At 42.3% G+C, this 21,012-nt stretch overlaps 1 protein-coding gene across 1 annotated transcript in view; it reads left to right on the top strand.

Annotated features, from left to right (window-relative positions):
- CTSO (cathepsin O) overlaps positions 1–21,012 on the top strand; it is a 159,477-nt gene that overhangs the window by 105,538 nt on the left and 32,927 nt on the right. The window contains exons 4-5 of the mRNA XM_086962341.1: positions 4,059–4,226; positions 20,239–20,360. Coding sequence (XP_086818467.1) covers positions 4,059–4,226; positions 20,239–20,360 — 290 coding nt within the window. The remainder of the gene's footprint in view (positions 1–4,058; positions 4,227–20,238; positions 20,361–21,012) is intronic.

Genomic DNA, 21,012 nt, shown 5'->3' with positions numbered 1-21,012 from the left:
ACTTGGTCCCCTGCTACCCCTCCCGCGCCCCCCACGCCTCGCACCACACTTCATTGGAATGCCTCCCTCCCTCTTCCAAGACCTGCTGACCGGCCTTCTCGGCTATCAGTCACTTCATTCCAACTAGTTTTTTTTGTTGACTCGACGTCCGTACCGCACCACCTCCTGCTGCGTCACCAATTTGATTAATTCACCTAGGCATCACTCCTTCTAAAATGCCCTCTCCATGCCCCTGCACGAGCCCGCCAGGTTTGCTCCCAAATGTTTTGTTGAAAAACAACAACATTTCAGTGTTGCTGTCCCTCCCCCACTGGTACTGCAGCTCGAGTTTCACAAGACCGCCTGGGCCCCTCTTCCCCCAGCACCTCTTCTTCCCTCCCTCTCTCCGCTTCCCTCCCTCTTCCAAGACCACACGCTCTTCTTCTCTGCTGACCGGCCTTCTCGGCTATCAGTCACTGCAGAAATCCTGCCCTCTCTCCCCTCCCCTCTTCCCTCTCTCCTTACTCTCCCCTCTTTCCTTACTCTCCCCTCTCTCCTCACTCTCCACTCCCCCCTCTCTCCTCACCCCCCTCTCCCCTCCCTCTCTCCCCTCCCTCTCTCCACTCCCTCTATCCTCACTCTCCCCTCTCCTCAGTCTCCCCACTCTCCTCTCTGTTCTCCCCTCTCCTGTCTCCTCTCACTTCTCCCCTCTCTCCCCTCTTATCTCTCCCCTCACTCTTCACACTCTCCCCTCTCACCACTTTTCCGTCTCTCACCACTCTCCCCTCCCCTCTCACCTCAATCTCCCCTCTCCTCACTATCCTCACTCTCCTCACTCTCTCCTCTCACACCACTCTCTCCTCTCACCACTCTCCACTCACTCCCTCCCTCTCCCCTCTCACCACTCTACCCTCTCACCACTCTCCACTCTCCCTCTCACCACTCTCCCCACTCTACCCTCCCTCCACTCCCCCCTCCCTCTCTCCCCTCTCCTCCCTCTCCCCTCTCCTCCCTCTCCCCTCTCCTCCCTCTCCTCTCTCCTCCCTCTCCCCTCTCTTCTCTACCTCTCCTCTCTTCTCTACCTCTCCCCTCTTCTCTACCTCTCCCCTCTCTTCTCTACCTCTCCCCTCTCTTCTCTACCTCTCCCCTCTCTTCTCTACCTCTCCCCTCTCTTCTCTACCTCTCCCCTCTCTTCTCTACCTCTCCCCTCTCCTCACTATCCCCACTCCCCCACTTTCTCCTCTCTCACCACTCTATCCTCTCTCATCAATCTCCCCCTCACCACTCTCCCCCCTCACCACTCTCCCCTTTCACCAATTCCTCTCTCTCCTCACTCTTCTCCTCTCTACCTCCCCCTCTCTCCTCTCTCCCCTCTCACCTCTCTCTCATCTTCCCTCCCCTCCCCTCTCCCCCACCCCTCCCCTCTTCCCTCTCTCCTTACTCTCCCCTCTCTCCTCTCTCCCCTCCCCCTCTTTTCACTCACCCCTCTTTTTACTCACCCCTCCCTCTCTCCTCACTCTCCCCTCTCACCTCACTCTTCCCTCTCCACTCTTTTCACTCTCCCCTCTCCTCACTCTCACCTCTCCTCACTCTCCCCTCTCCTCCCTCTCACCTCTCCTCACTCTCCAATCCCTCTCTCCCCTCTCTCCACTCTCCAATCTCCAATCCCTCTCTCCCATCCCCCTCTCTCCTCACTCCCTTCTCGCCTCACTCCCTTCTCTCCTCACTCCCTTCTCTCCTCACTCCCCTCTCTCCTCACTCCCCTCTCTCCTCACTCCCCTCTCTCCTCACTCCCCTCTCTCCCCTGCATCTCCCCTCTCTCCTCACTCTATCTATCGCCCTCACTGTTTCTATCGCCCTCACTCTAACTATCGCCCTCACTCTAACTATCGCCCTCACTCTAACTATCGCCCTCACTCTAACTATCGCCCTCACTCTATCTATATATCACCCTCACTCTATCTATATATCACCCTCTCTCTATCTATCGCATCACTCAGCACCACCAACGCATCACTCAGGGGCACCACAACATCACTATGCGCCACCACAGCATCACTGAACGCCACAGCATCAATCTGTGCAAGCATTCAATAACTGGTTCATATATGTTCTTTCAATGTTTCAAGCTTTATTACAAATGTCACAAAAAGATGTTAATATTTCACTTCTGTTCTTGGATTTTCGTCACAATAAAATACACTCAACAACATAATCTTCACAAAAGTTATTTACAAAAGTTTTGGCTATTGCCATTTTAAATTACATTAACTTTTATTTAAGTATTAATTATTTAAAAAAATTAAAAGCCATTGTTATTTGTAATATCAGTACATCTAAGTCACGTAAATACAAAATGTTTTGCATTACAAATGCTATAGGTGCCACATTTGCAAAAGATACAATTATTGGCCTTGTAAATGACAAAGCTATTAATTTCGCTATTTTTAAAACCAACACATAAATAAAAAATGTGTAATTTACAAGACCAATACCTCAAACTTTCCTAATGCGAGACCTATTGCATTGCAAATGCTTGTTGGATTTGGATGGTGAGTTGCTGGAGAAGAGGAGTAGGAAATACGTTTTTGCCAGATTCATTTTTAGAAAGAGTGATGACATACATTTGGTTACCTTATACACAATTGTTTTTAATTTGTGTACATGGATAGATTTATCTCGAAGTATTAAATCCAGTTTCTTATGTATTCGAAAAAGGTAGGTCAAAAGGAGTGAGCCCTCAGGATCTCCGCATTTCACTGCACTGGAAATACAGCTGATTCAAATGAGTCTAATTGTAGCAATTGAGAACCTGAGAAATTGAATTATTGAAACCAGCATAAACTGCTGCATTTGTTCTCACTAGTGAGGCATGAAGAATTGAGAGGCGATCCAACATGTTAAATGCCTTTGCGAGGGCAAGAAGTGTGAACGGTCAGGTGTTTCCTTCATTTAGCAGTTTCTGCTCGCCATCTTTAGTATCTGAATTATGGTAACTTCTGTACAAGATTTGGAGTGAAAACTTGATTAAAATATATGTAGGAGGTTGTTAATTATGTGCTACGACTTATGTTGAGATTAATAGACACAGTTTAACGTAGAGTGCTTTTGAAGGAATAGCTTAAATCAATACTGTACAGTTCCTTTGGTGTGAGTCGAAGAGGACAGTCTTTTGACTAATACCTGATGGTCAGTGTTGATGAAGGTGGTTGAGACAATCCATATTATGAATGCTGAAGAGTGACCATAAAAAGAGCAGTTGAGTATCTTTACTCTCATGTTTGGAAGAGCAGTCTTGGTAAATAGCTGATGTCTGAAATCTGAATGGAAGTCTGTCAAGGCCATTGGAATACAGGTGAGTGAGACAGCGCGCTATAACGGGCTTTCACCGTATAAGACCGGTGTGATGAGTCTGTGGTTGGAAAGATGATTAGCATCTCTATTTGGATTCTCTACTCACATTTATTCTGCACACGTCTCTTCTATTCAAATTTTTTTTAACTAAACGTTGTATTGGATTTGAGGGATTGGTAATATATGTATACTAGTAGGATTTGTGTGCATATTGGCTTGCAGCCACCAAGTCTCACAATGCCAGAAGAATTAATTTGGCATTGTGATTGGCATGTTTCTTAGCTTCTTCCTCTTTATAGGCCACAATTAGTTACCTCGGTCAACCACTACTGTTGCCAATCTTAATGCTTTATAGTTTCATAGAGGATGCACAGCCTAGTCACAGTGTGATTCAGTGTTGATGAGTTTCTGGATGACTCACCACGCTGGTGGTCATGGATGGATGGATGGTTTCAGAGAGATTGATGTGCACAACGAAACCTCAATGGGGAACAGCGGTGACTATGGTAATGCTTTGAGTCACAAAACACCTTTGTTAATTTTCATATATGGTTTCCGGAGTCAGACATTAATCTCGGCCCTGGCCTAAGACTGCTGTTGTCCTTTCACAAACGTGTCCGTGATGAGCAAAATAAAGTGACATATTATTGAATTAATGGCCATTTTAATGATGGATAGTGGCTCTGTAGAAAGCTAACACCATGAATACATGTTTTGTCTTTCAGTGCGGAAGTTGCTGGGCCTTCAGTGTGGTGGAGGCAATAGAAACCCTTCATGCAATCAGAAGCCATTCACTGGAAGAGCTCAGTGTACAACAAGTCATTGACTGTTCAGAAAAGAACTTTGGTTGTAACGGAGGATCTCCTACCACTGCTCTCAGATGGCTAAATGAGGTTGTTAAACTTTAAAGAGAATGTGTTTACCTGATGAAGATTACTACAGAAAAGGAGAATCACTGCAAGTTGGAATTGTAGTTAGTTTCTACCTAAATTAAAGAGAATAATACTTCCCTGAATTATAACTAGCCTTTGCAGTTAAGAATTTCAACAATGTATTTTTTAATGGCATGAAAACTGTAGGAATGTTCACATCCAGTGTCTGTAAATCAAATGCTAGAAGTGGCCCTGCAGCACTGATTGTGCCAGATTAGCCCTACAACCATGTCTCAGACCTGCCACTGCAGTGTCTGTCAGTGCAGTTTTAAACTGCCATTTTGACCTGGCAAGTGCACCTGCTTTCCAGGCCCAAACCTTCCCTTTCACTATGAAAGGTCTATCTTCCCCATAGGGTAACTTGAGGATTGCCTTGAAATATCATTTAAGTGTAATTTCCCATTGGGAACATAAAGAGATTTGGATTTTGAGGTCTCTTAACTCACAATGTAAAAATTAATGTTTCGGTGAAGTTGGTTTTTAAATTGTGTTTTTGAAAATGCCCCTTTTAGAAAGTGGGAATTTTCTTTATTTATCGTTATGTGCTTCTGCCTGTCTCTAGAATACATAGCTGACATTTGGTCTCTTGTGCATTCACTCTAGACAATCACACAAAGAGAGCTGAGGTATGCCTTGCATATCCTGATGTATTTTGAAGAAAGTAGGTCAACAGCAGTTGCATATTCGAATATCCAGATGGATGCTATAATTTAATATAAGAAATACACAAGAACATAAATGGGGCAAGTTACAACAAACCAAACAGGTTGCCAAACTCAGGCACTGCACATAGTAGCCAGAATGCAGATAATTGATTATGCCAAGAAACATACACATTAGCTCCATTGCACTTTATAATAACAGAAATTCTAAATTGTGTAAAGTTGCTGGAGTCTACAACGTTTCGATCCCTTAACTAGGAAATGGGATCATCATCAGGGCATTACAATTGATGCCTGAGAAGAATGCCTGCTGAAGGGGAAAAATCAGGGGAGAAAAGAAGAAAGAAGGAAAGAAAGGAAATGTAGATTAGATGAAGCAAAGTGTTGTGTCTTTTGAGGCATGCTCACTTGAAAGGCATGTTAATCAGTGTAACTATGTGATTAAAAATGCAATAGCCATGGTGGTATTCAGCTCATGGGACAAACATGTGAACATGACAGATGTGGGATAATATCAGCTGAGCACTTTGAGCGGGGACATTAAAAGGCAGGTTGAACAGTCTAATTTCTGTGAACCAATCATACATGAGGACTAACCATGGGGATTAAAGATGCAAGCACTAATAAGAATAAGGCTACCAACGTATAGAGGGGAAATACCATGTGGATCCGGATTAGATATAAGGTCAAGAGGCAACTAGTTGTAGTGAGAAAACAAGAGTCAGCCATGGTCGTACAGTCACAGATTGTTATCCCCTAACCTTAAAGTTTGTGCTGACCTAGCTCAAGATGATTACTTGTTGGGATGTTGTTGGCGGATGGGCGTCGGGGTCTGCCCAGGAGAAAGAATTGTATGATCTGGTGAAGGTTGGATTCGAACAGGAAATCGGGAGAGAGACCAATTAATTAGTGGAAGCTGTGAATTAAATCAAGTACTGTGGGGTGGGTTGTAGGGTGCACTTACCATGGCAGGATGTTCAGTGACAGGCGCAGGATCGCAAAGAGGAATGGTAGTGGTCCAAAAACCACCGCATCAAGTGAGGGCAAATCTATGGACAGCGTGCCATGATGAGGCGATGTGGGCTGGAGAGTGAAACCGTTGTCTGGGTCAAAGTACCCTGTCAATGGGGTGTGCACAGGAGCTTCCAGCTAGCTTGGGTGCCCTTGTTTCTTCAAAATATGTTTAGGCTCATCGCCCAATTTCAAGAACTATAATCCTATTTCCTACTACACCAAGTGGGTTTTTCCTTTTCCTCCTGCTTTCCCTTCTCTCTTTTCTTTCTACTTTGTGCATTTTGCCATACAAAATATCATGTTAAATCATGCTCCCCTATGCTCAGATGAATATATAATAAGGAAATCCTAGAAGGTCCATCTCTATTTTCTGCCACTCCAGAGCCTTCGCCACCAGCCTGCATTTGATTATCTAAACAATTAGAGAAATGCAAGAAAAAATAAGTTGGGTTACAATTGATGATTCGCATGCTCACAGAGTATTTGAGGGCAGACATTATTCCAGTGGGTCTCCAGGTGAGGAACATCCCGGGAGTGTGTACTGATAGCAAAAAATATTTAAAAGGCTTTAGCTACATTGGTACTACATGTTCCAGGCACTGGATGATGCTTGGGATGGACACAGCTGTGGAACACGTAAAAAAACGAACAGACGATATTAGCGACTTAGAAAAACAGATTAACGAAACAAGCTCTATAGCAGACGCAAAAAACTTGTTGAAAAAGTCCAACAAACTGGATGAATTCCATAGAATTGAACAAAATAATAAAACCATCAAAGTAAAAAGGGACATCCGATCCTACAAAACTGAATAACATTATCCATACTTAACTGACGAATACTGCATCAACAGAACCTACACAAATCTCCACTTTGAACTTCCCTGGGCTAGATAAAGAAAACAAAACACCATTGTGGGTGTCTCTGACACCTCAGGTGAATCATCATTTAACACACTGGAGGGTTCGAGTTCCTCTACTAACACACCAACTCAAGCTTTTTTAGGGAGAGGCCAATGATGACCAACTGTCTGCAGCAGGTGACAACAACGCTGGTACAGTCCACAAGGAGACTGACTAACACAACAGAAGTATTGCCAGTGGTAGCACCCAACAACACTGTACTGAACACGAACAACACTCAGACCCGTCTTATATTCAATTTATTCACACAACTTCTGTCTGAAGATGAAATATCATTACTTAGCAAGGGCCTTTCCTTTGTCCCAACTCTTTGCCCCCATGTTGTGGAAACACAAACGGAATTATTTTGTTTCTTCAAAATCAGCCTATATTCCGGTTTCCATGTCAGTCCCAGTGTTTCCTGTAATACTAATACCAACCTTCCCCCTCCGTCCACCTTCTCACCTCCTCATGGCTGCCTCCCTGCAGAGATACACACCTTTGAGAGATTAATTCTTAATGAGATCTCTAGACTACAACTCAAGCCAGCATGTATTCCCTACAACCTCTCACTTTGGGGAAAAACAAGCTCTTATGAATTTGAAATTGAACCATGCCTTGGTCATTAAACCTGCAGACGAAGGGGTGGTTTTGTAGTTCAGTACATTAGCCCATACAAAACTGAGATTTAGAGGCAGCTTTCCAATACTGACAACTACTTGCGATTAGCCACTGATTCTACACACAAAATTCAAAACCTCACCGAGACATCACAGAGAGGCAAATCAGATGGCTTCCTCACACAAAACGAATACCCTTTTCTTAATATGAAATTTCCAAGAACACTTGTTATTTGTCCTCTCCTGGGTAACCAATTGTTTCCGGTTGTGCATCCGTCCAATAGCCTCTAGGAAAGTATGTGGATTTTTTCATAAAAGACTTTGTCCCTAAGACAAGCTGCTACATCAGAGATACCATGGATATTACCAATCATGTGGAACATTTTCATTTTGACTCAAACAATGACATTCGCTGCACTTTGGACTTCGAATCCCTCTACACTATATGGGACTACCGAAGTTTGAGGTGCTTATTGCTCGGTCCGCTGTGTGTTCCCTTTGTTGCCTTCCCTCTACACTAATATTCCTCCCAAACAGAGGACTGACAGTTATTGAGAACACTCTTCACTCCAAAGCATGTCCCCACGCTGTCTCCACATTCTTCATTTTACAATTACTCAAGATTTGTCTTACACAAAATGTATTTTCCTTTGATGGCCAATTATATCAACAAATCAAAGGTACATGAATGGGATCCGGTTTCACCCCAAATTTCTCAGTTCTCTGTATTGATAACTTGGAGACTAACAAGATACTGTCCTCTACCAACCCTTTTATCAATATTGTTACCAATTGGAAGCAATATATTGATGATATCTTTGTGATCTGGCATGGCTCAGAAGGGTCCTTACTCAACTTTCTCCAATGACTTAACACAAACTGTAATGGACTGAGATTCATGATAACACACAGCAAGACCAACATTGCCTTTCTAGACCTACTAGTCAAACGTGTTGACAGCAAGTTGTTTACCACTGTTTACTGCAAACCTACAGAGAGGAATAGTCTTCTATCCTAGAGTAGCCACCACCCTGGAGCCTTAAAGGACTCACTTCCATTCTGGCAATTTCTTCACATTAGAAGGAATTGCTCCTTTAAACATGATTATTTCCATGAAGCAAATACTTTGGCTGATAGAGTGACAGCCATGGTGTACCCATGTAAATTACTCCATTAAGAGAGCATGGTACTGCCCCCGGGACACTCTTCTCACACCCAAAACCAAAGACCAACAACGGTTCTGTGTGTGTTACAACCTTTTCGTCTGTCTTCAAATCAAGCTAGGAAATGCGTCTTGAAACAATGGCTTACACTTAAGGCTGAGGCCCTCCAACTTGAGCAGCCACTCTTTGCATTCTGCAAGAACCAAAACCACTTAGAGTTGGAGTCAACCTTCCACCCAAAAAGACATCACAGACCATCAACAATCTGTGAAGGATCTCCCCGCTGGTGTGGCATTGAAATGTGATAACTGTCTTGTCTGCCAATTCACAATTGAACGCAAGAAATTGGTAATTAACAACATAAATATTGCTCTTACACAGTTTTCAAACTGTAGTTCTGCAAATGAGGAGTATGCCATTTTCGGTTCCTGGTACTTATTATATATTGGACAAACAACGCAGAAAGTATGGATCAGAATCTGCCAACATCTAATCTGTCTCCGCTGCAAGTTCCGATTGTACCCCTTGCTGACCACTTTGCAGAAAAAGGTCACACAGAGGACAACATATGGTGGCAGGTTATCACAGTGGTCCAACCACCTCCCAGACGTGCTGACATAAACCACCATCTCAACAAGGAGAAACACAAATTGATTCTGCGCATCAAAAGTCAAGACAGAAGCCAGCCAACCTCATAAGCAAATCAAATATGCAATATGTAGGACCCCTTTCTCTGTTCCTGTGTTCATGTACAACTGGTATTGGTATTAATGAGTACAGTCCTTAGGCATACACCTGCTACCTTCCAGGGTCTACTGCAAACCAGTACCTGTTATATAATTACATGTGTCCTTATCATCCCGGCAAACCATTCATTGATATTAATATAACACCACCTATCAAACCTATATTCTTCATTCATGCCAAGGACTTATGACAGACCGTATTTTCATATTGTCAAGACATTCCTCCACCAGAGGTCAATATGTATCACCTGTAAATAATTAATCAGTGATTTTTACTTGGTAATCAGTCATGACACCCCGACCATACAATTCCTTCCCCTGGGCCGATCCTGAAACCTGGCCTTGTTGTTTTGGTCTTGTTTTATTCAGAAAAATATTGGCTATTTTTGTAAACTGTTGTTAACTCCTTTTTGTAGTGTTTTCACTGTGTGTGTGTGTAAAAATGCTTTACTCATTGCCTCTGAGATAAGCTTGATTGCTTGTGCCAAGCCACCAAGGGGTTGAGCAAGGGTTATCTTAGCTGTATGACTCCCTTAACCTGACTAGTGTGAGGATCCCTACTTGGACAGGGTGCAATCCACTGCCAAATAGAGACCCCTTTTCGAACAACTTGCTTATCATACTGCGCTGCACCTAGCCTTTGACCATGCTCCTCAAGGATACGAAGCAGGGAGTAACTGGGTACCATTCCCTGTGCCCTAACACCGGTCGGCAGCCTTCCTGTAGTGCACATGCTTTGGCTTGCCCAATGGGGCTTGATCACAAGGCCTGGCCTTCGGCCAGAGCCTACATCTAGCTGTCTGCCTCCAGTCACACCTCTCTACTGACGGCATTCAGTCATGTCAATGTCAGATATTCTTTTAGAGCGCACATTTCTCCGGGAGGTTTCATGGCACTTGCAACAAAGAAACAGCACTATGGAAAGCAACAAGAAAGTTAAAAGCAAGCTTATTGAGGGAAAAGCCAGGTTTTCAGCTTTCTGCGAAAACATCTATAGTCAACTGTGGACGAGAGGTGTAGTGGTAGTTTATTCCATAGCATGGGGGCAAAATAAGAGAATAAATGGCCACCATGTAGTGTAGTTCCTATTTTCCCAATAGGCCCTGCGCATTGGAATAACATAAACAAACGTAGAAGTGCGGGTCTTCCAGGTCTCTACTGACTATGCTAAACTTAATTGGGTTTGTTACCAACTAGCTCAGAGGTCACTGGAAACTTTCTTGACTGAATAGGAAGTGATCAGCTCCCTGGTACAGACAAGAAGGGATTCAGTTTTCCAACAACCGCATAAACATGACAACTTTGCTCCTTAGAATAAGAGTTAATCTCTAGAGTCGTGTGAAACAATAGACAGTTATTTTACTCAGTCAGTTTTGTGCAGGTTACTTTCACCAAAGTGCAGAGAATAGAGAGACTGGCGTTTTCAATAAAAAGGTATTATTTATTGAACAGTCTTTCTTCTCGTGCAAGAGAAATGAATTGCCACAATTGCAAGACTTGTTATTATAAAAAGTGCGTACAGTAAAATGAGGATTGCGAAATAATACTGTAAAAGCATTGATATGGTTTCTTAGCCATACAATGGTTTAAAATGAATAAAACATGTATACATTCAAATATACATTAGGCTAACGTACTCAACTGGTGCTTCTAACTACGCCTACCCCAGTGTACCTGACCTAAGCCTAATACTTGGGAGGGAGTAAGTAAGTAGCAGTTTTAGTTAAGTTGGTTTTGCCAAGGTTTGCTTCAAGAATTCTCTCTAAGGGTTTAGTCAACACCATACCTCTGGAATAGAATGTTGGAGGTCTTGTATCTCCTTCCAGGACTCGATATCCCAGTAACTCGCAAGAGTAGGCTGGAAACGCCGGAGCTGGATTTTCTCGGCAGGAGAAAAGACAGCGTCTCTCTCAGCGTGTCGAGGAGGAGGAGGGGCAGCGTCCGTGGGCAGCTTGCATCTGCTGGGCTTTGCAGGGGACAGCTGTTCTGCTCCTATGTTCACCACACCATCGCTATCATTGATGTCGTTGAGACAGCAGCAGTGGCAGTAGTACCATCCGCGTTTGCTTAAGGCAACGTTGGTAATATTTATACCTGACAGGTGCCTGGTTTGACGTAAGTTTTTGGACATAAGACGTCAATAAAGATGTCACTAGGAAGTGATCGTCTCTCAGTGCTCATTAGAGTTCTATTACTAATCAAAACATAGCAAGCTGGGCTTTCCCAGGTTGCTGAGTTTTTATCTTGTTAAGGAACTCGGAGTGTAATCTAGGAATCTTAGATAGTGGCTTCTGCTGTGTCATTTGCTCTAATGAGCTGCAGTGGATGCTGCAGAGGAAGAGATTCTGAAATGTGGCTCTGATCGTGTAAGGCCAGAGACGAGTTTCTGAATATTGCATTTGATCGTTTATGCCAATATAGGGGTATGAATGGATTATAGCCATATAGGGGCATAAGGTCACAGTATTGATCGGGGTCCTAGATTAGAACGCGACAACGAGAGGTTCGAAAGCGAGGCTGGACAAGGTATGATTTGGTTCCGGACCTTGGGGGTCTTCCCGGTATGTACCATTTACGTTTTTTTGCAAGGTAGTTTGGGCCAGTATCATACATTGTCTTGTGAGTGAGACTTAAGATTTTGAAATGGCCTCTTTGTCGTACCGGGAGCCAGTTGAGAGTTTTAAGGTTTGGGGCCTATGGGGATCTAGGAGGGAGATTAAGAATAAGTCTGGCCACGGTGTTTTGAAGAATCTGAAGCTTCTAAATCAAGTCATCATTAAGTTATTAGATGTAACTTGTTTCCACTCATGCAGTTGTTCATTTGGATCATACAGCTCTTGATACAAGATCGTCTGCCAAAGTAATCAGAACCAAAGGTGACAAGCAATTGGGTATCGCCGGCATGTGACACAGTCTCGAAGCCATATGATCTGATGATACCGGATAAAGGTGTTAGATACAGATTAAAAAACATGGAGCTGAGAATGGAGCCCTGTGGGACACCAACAGTGACTGGATGAAGTCCACAAGGCTATTGAATCTACAAGAATGGTGGTAGAGCGATCCGCCAAATAGCTCTCAAACCAGTCTTAGGCCTTCCCTCTGATACCCACCTCCCACAGTCGATGTTTCAAAAGACTGTGGAGATGGTATTGAATGCTGCAAACAAATCCAGGAGAATCAGAATTGCCGATTCTCCTTTATCCAGTGTGAGCCTGATGTTATCGATAATCTCATCAACCTCGGTCTCTGTGCTATGGGCGGCCCGGTAACCCGATTGTGAGGGATTCAGAAGACCATGGTTCTCAAGATGGTCAGTGAGATGTTTATTTACTAGATGCTCCAATATCTTCCCAAAGTAGGGTAGCAGTGAAATGGGACGGTAATTAACAGGTAAATTAGTGTCAGCCGAAGGTTGTTTAAGAATAGGCTTGACTTGGGCATGTTTCCACCGGGTTAGAACTTTGGCTTGCTCTAGTGACATGTTAAAAATAACAGTTAATAAATTGGCAAATAGGGGCATAATCTGGGTCGTGAAAACAATTTTATAAAGGAGGGTCTAGGGGATAATGTTTACTGACCAAATAATCTCCACACCCCCAGTCAATTACAGAAAAAACAGCGAAGGAGATTACTGGTCAATTGGTCAAACCTAATACAAATGCTCAGGAGGATAAGGACATCAATCACAGATGATTTGAATAGCACCACGCTATGGAACAAGTCCCATCAGCCCGCCACTCTGGCGGAGCAATGTCATCTGAGAGATGATGGAATGAGATCTGTGTCGCCAACCTGCCAGTAGAATGGCTGTACAACACTAGACTTCTATCCAGTAGTTGGTTTAGCCAAAGTGCTCTCAAAATAGTAGTGCTGATGGTGTGCAGTGCAAAGTGAAAGTGGTAAAAAAATGACTTTAAGGGCGAAAAATATGTTTACTCAAAATCGTACAGATGCCAAGATTAAAAACAACCTGATAGTGTGAAAAAATGACTATTTTTCAGCAATAGATGAAAGGTCAACATGTTTCAGCCGTAAATATAACAATGACCGGCTTTCGTCTGGACCTAAAAAGAATAATATGGTACTGCAATAGTATATGACAAAATTCAGAATGTTTCTTGAAGGAATATATACATCAGTGGTTATGAACCACCCTACCAGGACCTGGTGTAAACCGTGGTGACCCGTAGGTACGTATGTAGTCTTCCTTCCCAGCTTTATGTGGGATTAAGCCTCACCTTACCCGGCAACTGCTCGGTAGATGAGGCCCCGCTCTGTCCACGGTACCTCCGGATGAAGTCCAAGACGAAGGGGAGGTCTACTGGAGAACCTGATTTGATTTTGGATAGGCCTTCTAATACTTCAGTGACGGTTATGGGTTAAAATTCAGTTAGCAGAGGGGCATCATTTATTTCCAACAGCGAGGGTGTCATAGACATATTACTAATTTGGTGATGGTAATCTGTGTCAAGATGAGGAAAAGATGAGTAAATGGTTTTAATTTTATTATCAAAAAAGGAAGATACAGAATCGACCCACTGTAGAGTGGGGAGAAAAGAGTCTGCCGACCCGAGGGGATGTGACTCTTTCAATATTTGTAGATTTCCTTGCTATAGTGTGCTCCATTATTTATTCGCTGAGTTAAATAGGTCTTTTTTGCCAATTTGATGTTTTTTATATAGTTAAGATGAAACTGTCTGTAGTTCCTGTGATCTTCGTCCGTTTTAGTTTTCCTCCACTGACGTTCCGCTGTTCTACTTATTTGTTTATCAATTTTTAGTGCAGTCGTAAACCAAGGGGAAGCTTTACTTTTTACGTTAACCTTGGTTACAGGGATGACCGTGTCTAATGCGGAAATAATAGAGGTTTCTAAAATAATTGTAGCCCGTTCCACAGTATCAAAATAGCATATCTGCTGTGACTTAAAGTGGGCTGAGAAGGTATAGTGGGTATTGGATGCAGGCCAGGCACCCAACTCACTGCCATCACCTCTACTGCACACAACCTTGCCTTACAGAGTAATGGTAGGGTACAGGCCCTGTCCTCTGCCTGGATTTCTGAGCTTATCTGTAAACATTCAAAAGATGCAAAAGAAATTTGATGTTTCAAAACTGAAGCATTTTTTTTTTTATAGAAGACAGGTTTGTTTGTGTTCACCTAAAGTATAGATGAGGTGGAGGTAGGTCACTTAAAAAAAGCTGGGCACTGAACATCAATAAGCAATAGCCCTTTAGTCTACCTTTTGGTGGGGAGGCCTGAAGGCTGAGCAAGTAGGGTGTTAGGTAGTCATGGATAGATGGGCGCAGTCCTGGCTCCCCACCCACCCTTATTGTATGTTGGGTGTCTACTATCCTTGGTCCTCAGAAACCTCCAAAGCAAACAACGTATTAAGAGGTGCATGTCCTGCTTATTATGCAAAAACAGAAAGCTGCCTCATGCTCCCTCAAATTACAGGTCTTGTAGGACTTCCTATGCAGCACTGCCACAGTTCCAGCAAGTAGAGTGACAAGTCACTCAATTCTCCAGTTTGTGCATGATGCCTCATCACCAAAACGTAATAGCATACTCTTTAAAAAACTACAGTGGCACATTATTATGTATGTTCTTAAATGCCAATAATACATGTATTGTAACGTTTTCATATCTACTTCAGCAACACAATTCTGGACCTTCCATCTGTCCCAGGTTTTTTTTGTGCCTGAAATAATACAAAAATGATTAATGAACACCTTTCCTACCAACATGGCTATGTGTGGAGTGGGCCTTCGGTCCGTAATCTTCGTTCCACCACATTCCATTGACTACTTCTAAGGATGTCCATGTTTTGCTGTTGGAAATGCGCAATCAATCTACATGCACACTCTAAACAAAGCCACCCACAAAGGTTCCTCTGGCCTGTAGTCCCTCTATTGAGTAAGATTATGCAAATTCTTATCAATGTGCTGTCAGTCCAGGATCAGGGAATATGCATGTTCTTTGTGGGTGTCTGTAACATCCTATATTTAGGGGAAATAAATATTTCTATTTTGAGAATAGTTTACTAGAGACAGGAAAAACTAAACTGGACTTGGCAAAGTCAGTTTCCTGTACTCTGTGTTGATATCTTCCATGGAAAAGGGTTTTAACAGTGGGTGGTGCCATTTATGTAAATCCTCAATATAAGAAGACAATTGGAGGCATCACTAACCCTCTTTGCAGTAGTCTGTGGTGACATGTATTTATTAACTGCATAACCTGTGTGTGTGCCACTGGATTTTTGCAAGTTTTGCATTTCAAATGTCGGAGAATTTCATTGAACCGTCAAATTTCTGGTCTAATGAACGTTTTACTGATCTTGGCAGGCATTGTGCGTTGATTATTCAGTAACTCATTTATTCTGGCTGGAGTGGAGGTTACGTTGAAATTAATACCCAAGGTCACACAAAAACTATCAGAAGGTGCACACACAGAGCCTCTATCAGCAACCTCAGTGCTAGATAATCCATGAAATTGTACAATCTGCTTAAAGACTTGCTTGCATATATCTGAGAAAGTGTTAATAAACTCAATATGGAGTTGAAATCTGCTATTGTATTCTTCATTCTTGGGCACAAACGTTTTAATGTCTAAAGATAAATTTGCAATTAGCACCAAAAAAAGAAAGTAGTGCAGGTGAAATTACTAACTTTGCTAACCACAGGAATGTGTAGGGTTGTTTAGCCTATTCCCACTATGAGACTGTGATTGAACTCTAAAAGGTAATGCACCTCTCTAAGAAAGTGACCTCTGCAGCTAATGTTGGGATCGAGAAGGGAGAACATTGTGAAGTGGAATACAACAGGGTAGTATTTAGTATCTGTATGGCTTCAGTACATGAGTGCTCCACTTGCCTTATTATAGTAATATGCTCCTACCACAATAGGGCTGCTTGTTTAAGATGCAGCAAAATCACTGTTAAAAGTTCTTTCAGTTCCAGAAAGATTAGTTTGCTTGTAACTTTGAAAACATGCCGCAGTTTTCAGTTAATTAAAGGTTAGCGCAATACTATGATCAATCTAGGTAATATGATGAAAGCGTGCATCCTAAAAAAAAAAAAGTCAAACTTATTTTACACTTGTTGGTTTTGATCAGTCCAAAATAGGATTTAAAATTTTTTTTTTATTCATTGATCCCCTTTGGTTGACACAGTAAATCAGGGAATATCCATGGTTGAAAAGTTACAGATATTTCAATTCAGACAAACTGTTCTCATTCAGCACTGGCCGGACATGCTCAGTTTGTTTGTTACTTTGAATGAGAGTGCCTCAGAATGTCTTCTATAGGAATAATAAAAAAGCCTGTCATTGTACTTCCAGAACACCCTCTGATAAAATTGAAAACTACCTGTGGAATGTATAGAATATACAGCATCAATCGTTACTGGTAAACACCAAGTGAGAAATTGTGTGTTGGTTGACTGGGATGTGAAACTCGTCAAGCAACAACAAAAATCCCTTGCAGGGTGAGCCACTGAAAGTCACTAAATGAATCCGTGCTTAACCCTGGGTACCTTGGCACACAAGCAGTCAGGCTAAGATTAGAGGCAATGTGTACAGTATTTATGTATCACACAAACAGTAATAGAGTAAAAGCACAACACACAAAAAATCCCAAACCAATTCAGAAAAATATATTATATTTTAATAAATTATTTGACAACAAAACGACAAAAATCCAATGTGTAAAACCGGGGATATTGATTTTAAAGTATTAAGTGAAAATACCACCAAAATGCAGAGCGCCAGCAAGGGCTATCTGGTTGTGCTGGACAGGGAGAAAGTCAACCGTTCAGGCCGACTGCGACGAAGCACGGGCTGGCTAATTGGGCCAGACTTAACCTGCTAAGTATTAGTAGCTTAATCCGGGTTGCATCGACTTCGAAGATCCTGTCTGATGTGGGATGCAGCCGAAGCGATTTGCAGATTTTGAATCAATGTGTCGCTGACGATCCTTGTAGTGGCAGCGATGCACTGGTCCTAATCCAGGCAGCAGCAATGCGTCAGCTTCAGGGATTGCAGGGATTGTGACACAGAGTTCTCAGGGTTGTCATCGTGGCTGCAGTGGGCGGAGAAGCAAAACCTTTGTGCCTGGTAGAGCCTCATGCAGTGGTGGTTCCAGGGCAATGTTTGGGGTCAATCCACGCAACGAAGGTGATGCACTGTTCCTGAAACACGCAATAATCTGATGCAATGGTTCAAAATAGGATACATGGGTTGGATGAAGCAAGCACCTTATGCTCACTTCCAAGTGTCCAGGACTGGGGTGGCACAACTTGGCAGGGCAGGCTCACAGAAGGCAGTGTCTATGTGCAGATTAGGAGAGTTGGAAGTCTTTTATGTCCCTGAGACTTCATTTCAGGAGACCAGCGAACTAGACCTTGGAGTTACTCTGGGTTCTGAGAGTCAAGTGATGCAGATCCAGTCCTTTTCACTCAGACCAGCTGTAGGCACACAGGACTAAGAGAAAAAATTATAACTTTGTAAAAGTGCCATTTTCAAAATTGTCATGATAATTTCGACTTTGCCATTAAAGAGGATTTATCATTACAATTCCATAGGTACTAAACTTGACAGATCTACATCCTCCCAATTAGGAATTGTAGCGTATTAGATGTAATAAGGAATCCCCAATGCTATCCTGTGGAAGGGGTTGGCCTCAGTAGTGAAAAGTGAAGTTGTAGGTTTTTTACTAACAGGACATGTAGTACTTGAAAGCACATGTCCTACCTTTTAATTAGGCAGCACCCTGCCCTACGGGCTACCTAGGGCCTACCTTAGGGTGACTTATATGTAATAAAAAAGGAGTTTTAAGGCTTAGCAAGGGTTTTTAAATGTCAAGTCAACATGGCAGTGTGTCACTGTCTTTAGGCTGCACTGGCAGGCCTGAGACAAATTTTAGAGGGCTATTTAAGTGGGTGTCACAACAAGAGCTGCAGGCCCACTAGAATCATTTCATTTACTTAATGTGGGTTTATGTTATACCACTCTATAAGGGACTTGCAAGTGAATTAAATATGACAATTGGGTATATCAAATCAGTGCCCTCTCTTGAATGCTGAGGAATTCTGATTGTTTTACCAATTATTGTCGAGCATAAGCCTGTTGAAGATCGATAATTATGGCAAGGTATCCTTTTTACTTTGACATGCATCCATAATCTGCTAATTTAGTGACATGTCCTCAGATTTATACTTATGATAGAATCCAGGAAGACACGTCCTGCTGAAGAGGGAAGTCTGAAGGGGTTTGAGGCTGCGAGTTTGCTCTGGGTAAAAATGCAGAAGAATGTTATGAGGGCGCTAAAAAAAGGTGCTGGGGAAGAGGAGGGGAAGAGCAGGTATGACTGGCTGGGGGATTAATGTATTTGCTGGAGCACTGGAATCCAATTGTGCCATCCCGGCTTTAGTAAAGTTATTCTGTAATCTAATGTAACACTAAGCACTTGGGTTTCGAACCTTAAAATTGAAAGATCTCTGCAAAAAGACCTTACCTACTTCTACGATTCTGATAAGGCCATGGTCAAAATAGCCAAATGTCCAGCTCCTCCCACCATGCCTGGCAGGCTACTAATTTATGTGTTTATCTTATTGTTATGGATATACCTGTGATTGAGCTCTACAAGGACAGCTCCAATTGCACTCTGAGAACCTTGAAGTTAATTTGCTTTTAACATGATCCTCAACCCAGAAAGCGCCAGGTGGTCATAAGATGGATAGTCGGTGTCTACAATGTCCTATTCAGTGGTCACCATATAGACAGTGCCAAGCGAAGATTTTCTCTTAGTATGAAGCCATAGAGATAGACTTTACACTACCACAGACTGATAAATGTAGATGCCTACTATGTTTTATAATATGGCATGCCTTCACAATGAGGCTGAAGTAAAAGTTCACAGTTCAACTTTTTCTCAACAAAGATTGTTCCTTTTGAGTTTGTTTGATGACTTGAGAGGGCATTGGTGTGCAAAAACCTTGCATGCGGTCACAGGTAAATGGCTTTTTCTATCCTCTCCAAAGTTTTATGCATGTCAGATATTTTAGTACCCTTAAGATGGGCCTCTCTGAGCTCTGTCTGCGGGTGTCCTGCTTTTGAGGGTACTCACTTACAAGTTCTATCTAGAATTCCTCATTTCCTCATTATGCGATCTCAGATTCTGTATGCCTGCTTGAATACTTCACAGTGAATATCACTGTCCTCCCACATTACATCATGTTATGTTTTCTTAAAATCTGAACTTTCAAAAGAAACTAAATTTAAGCTCCCTCAGTTTAGCATGTTCTAGATAAATTCTGCACTTGATTCCGCCACAGACTAGGCTGAGAGTATTTTCTGAGAGCATGTCAGGGCAGCACTGTTTGTCTGAAAGTAAAAAGGACAGCTGAGAGGCAAGAGTGGAAATGAAAGCTAGGAAGGTGTTAGAGGTGGGCTGAGGATGCCTTTTAAGGTATTTATTTTTCATATTTGTGTCGGGGAGGAGAGGCCATGTTATGTAAGGTCAACTTATTACTCCACTGCCCCTGTGTAGCAGTTGAAAGCAGGGGTAAATGATTTTGAGGACTGTACATAACATAAAGATATAGTGGAGTAAAAAGAAAATCACTGGACTGTTCACTCTTGCCTATTGTCACTCCTAATTCCATAGTGAAAATCATCCCTATGTTTCACTGCTACCTGTATGTATTTCTATATGTTGTTTTATAAGCCAGCTTATAGTTGTTTACAATCGGAAAACAATGTTCTTGGATCAATTGCTTATGTGTGCTTTGCTGAGATTTTGTTCAAATAAGTAATGCTAATGAGACTACTGGAGTTTATAAAAGTATATGTTTATCCCTTATTTTGCAGACACAGCTGAAATTGGTGAGAAACTCAGAATACAAATATAAAGCACAGACTGGAATATGCCATTATTTCCCCCAGTCACTTTTTGGAGTATCAGTCAAAGGTTTTGAAGCCTATAATTTGAGGTAACCATATTTTATTATTCTAGGGGGATGGAAAGGGGGTAACACTTCCTAAAGTAAAAGTAACAGTAAAGATTAATCTTTTCAAAGACGATCAATAGATAGTTGTCCTAAAATTAATCTCACGTCATTTTAAACAGCTGCTAATAATGTTAGTAGCAAAGTCTGGAAAACGTTTTGTTAGAAAGACCATGCTACATTTTTAAGTGAATCTGTTCTGAGAAGGCTTGAGGTCCCAATGTGGGATTGTTAGCCTCTCATAGTTTTCCCTAGGATTCAGGAAACTTGCATTGTCGGAGTTTAAAGAAATTGAAGAGATTCACCCCTGCCTATTCAGATATGATAGTAACAGGGAAGATGTAAGATGTGCTACCTCTGAAAGCTAAGTAAACATTCCACAGCTATGTTGTTTGTGGCCAGTTTACAACACCAGCATTTGGTCTCATTATACTTAGAAGGCTGTTTCTTCAAGTAGCAAATTAGTCTGACACTTTCATTTATAAGTTAAGTCCTCTATTAGAAATGGGCAATGGTTTGCACCGTGTTCAAGTAGGGATTCTTCCGTTTAGTCAGGGTATCACCCCCTTGGTAGCTGAGCACGAGCAGTCAGGCTTATCTCTAAGTCATTGTGTAAAGCATTTGTACATAAACATAC

Source organism: Lissotriton vulgaris, chromosome 3_1 (genome assembly GCF_964263255.1).
Source record: "Lissotriton vulgaris chromosome 3_1, aLisVul1.2, whole genome shotgun sequence".
NCBI classification, from domain to species: domain Eukaryota; kingdom Metazoa; phylum Chordata; class Amphibia; order Caudata; family Salamandridae; genus Lissotriton; species Lissotriton vulgaris.
The sequence above is the reverse complement of the archived record's forward strand: the minus strand, read 5'-3'. Positions and strand labels throughout refer to the sequence as shown.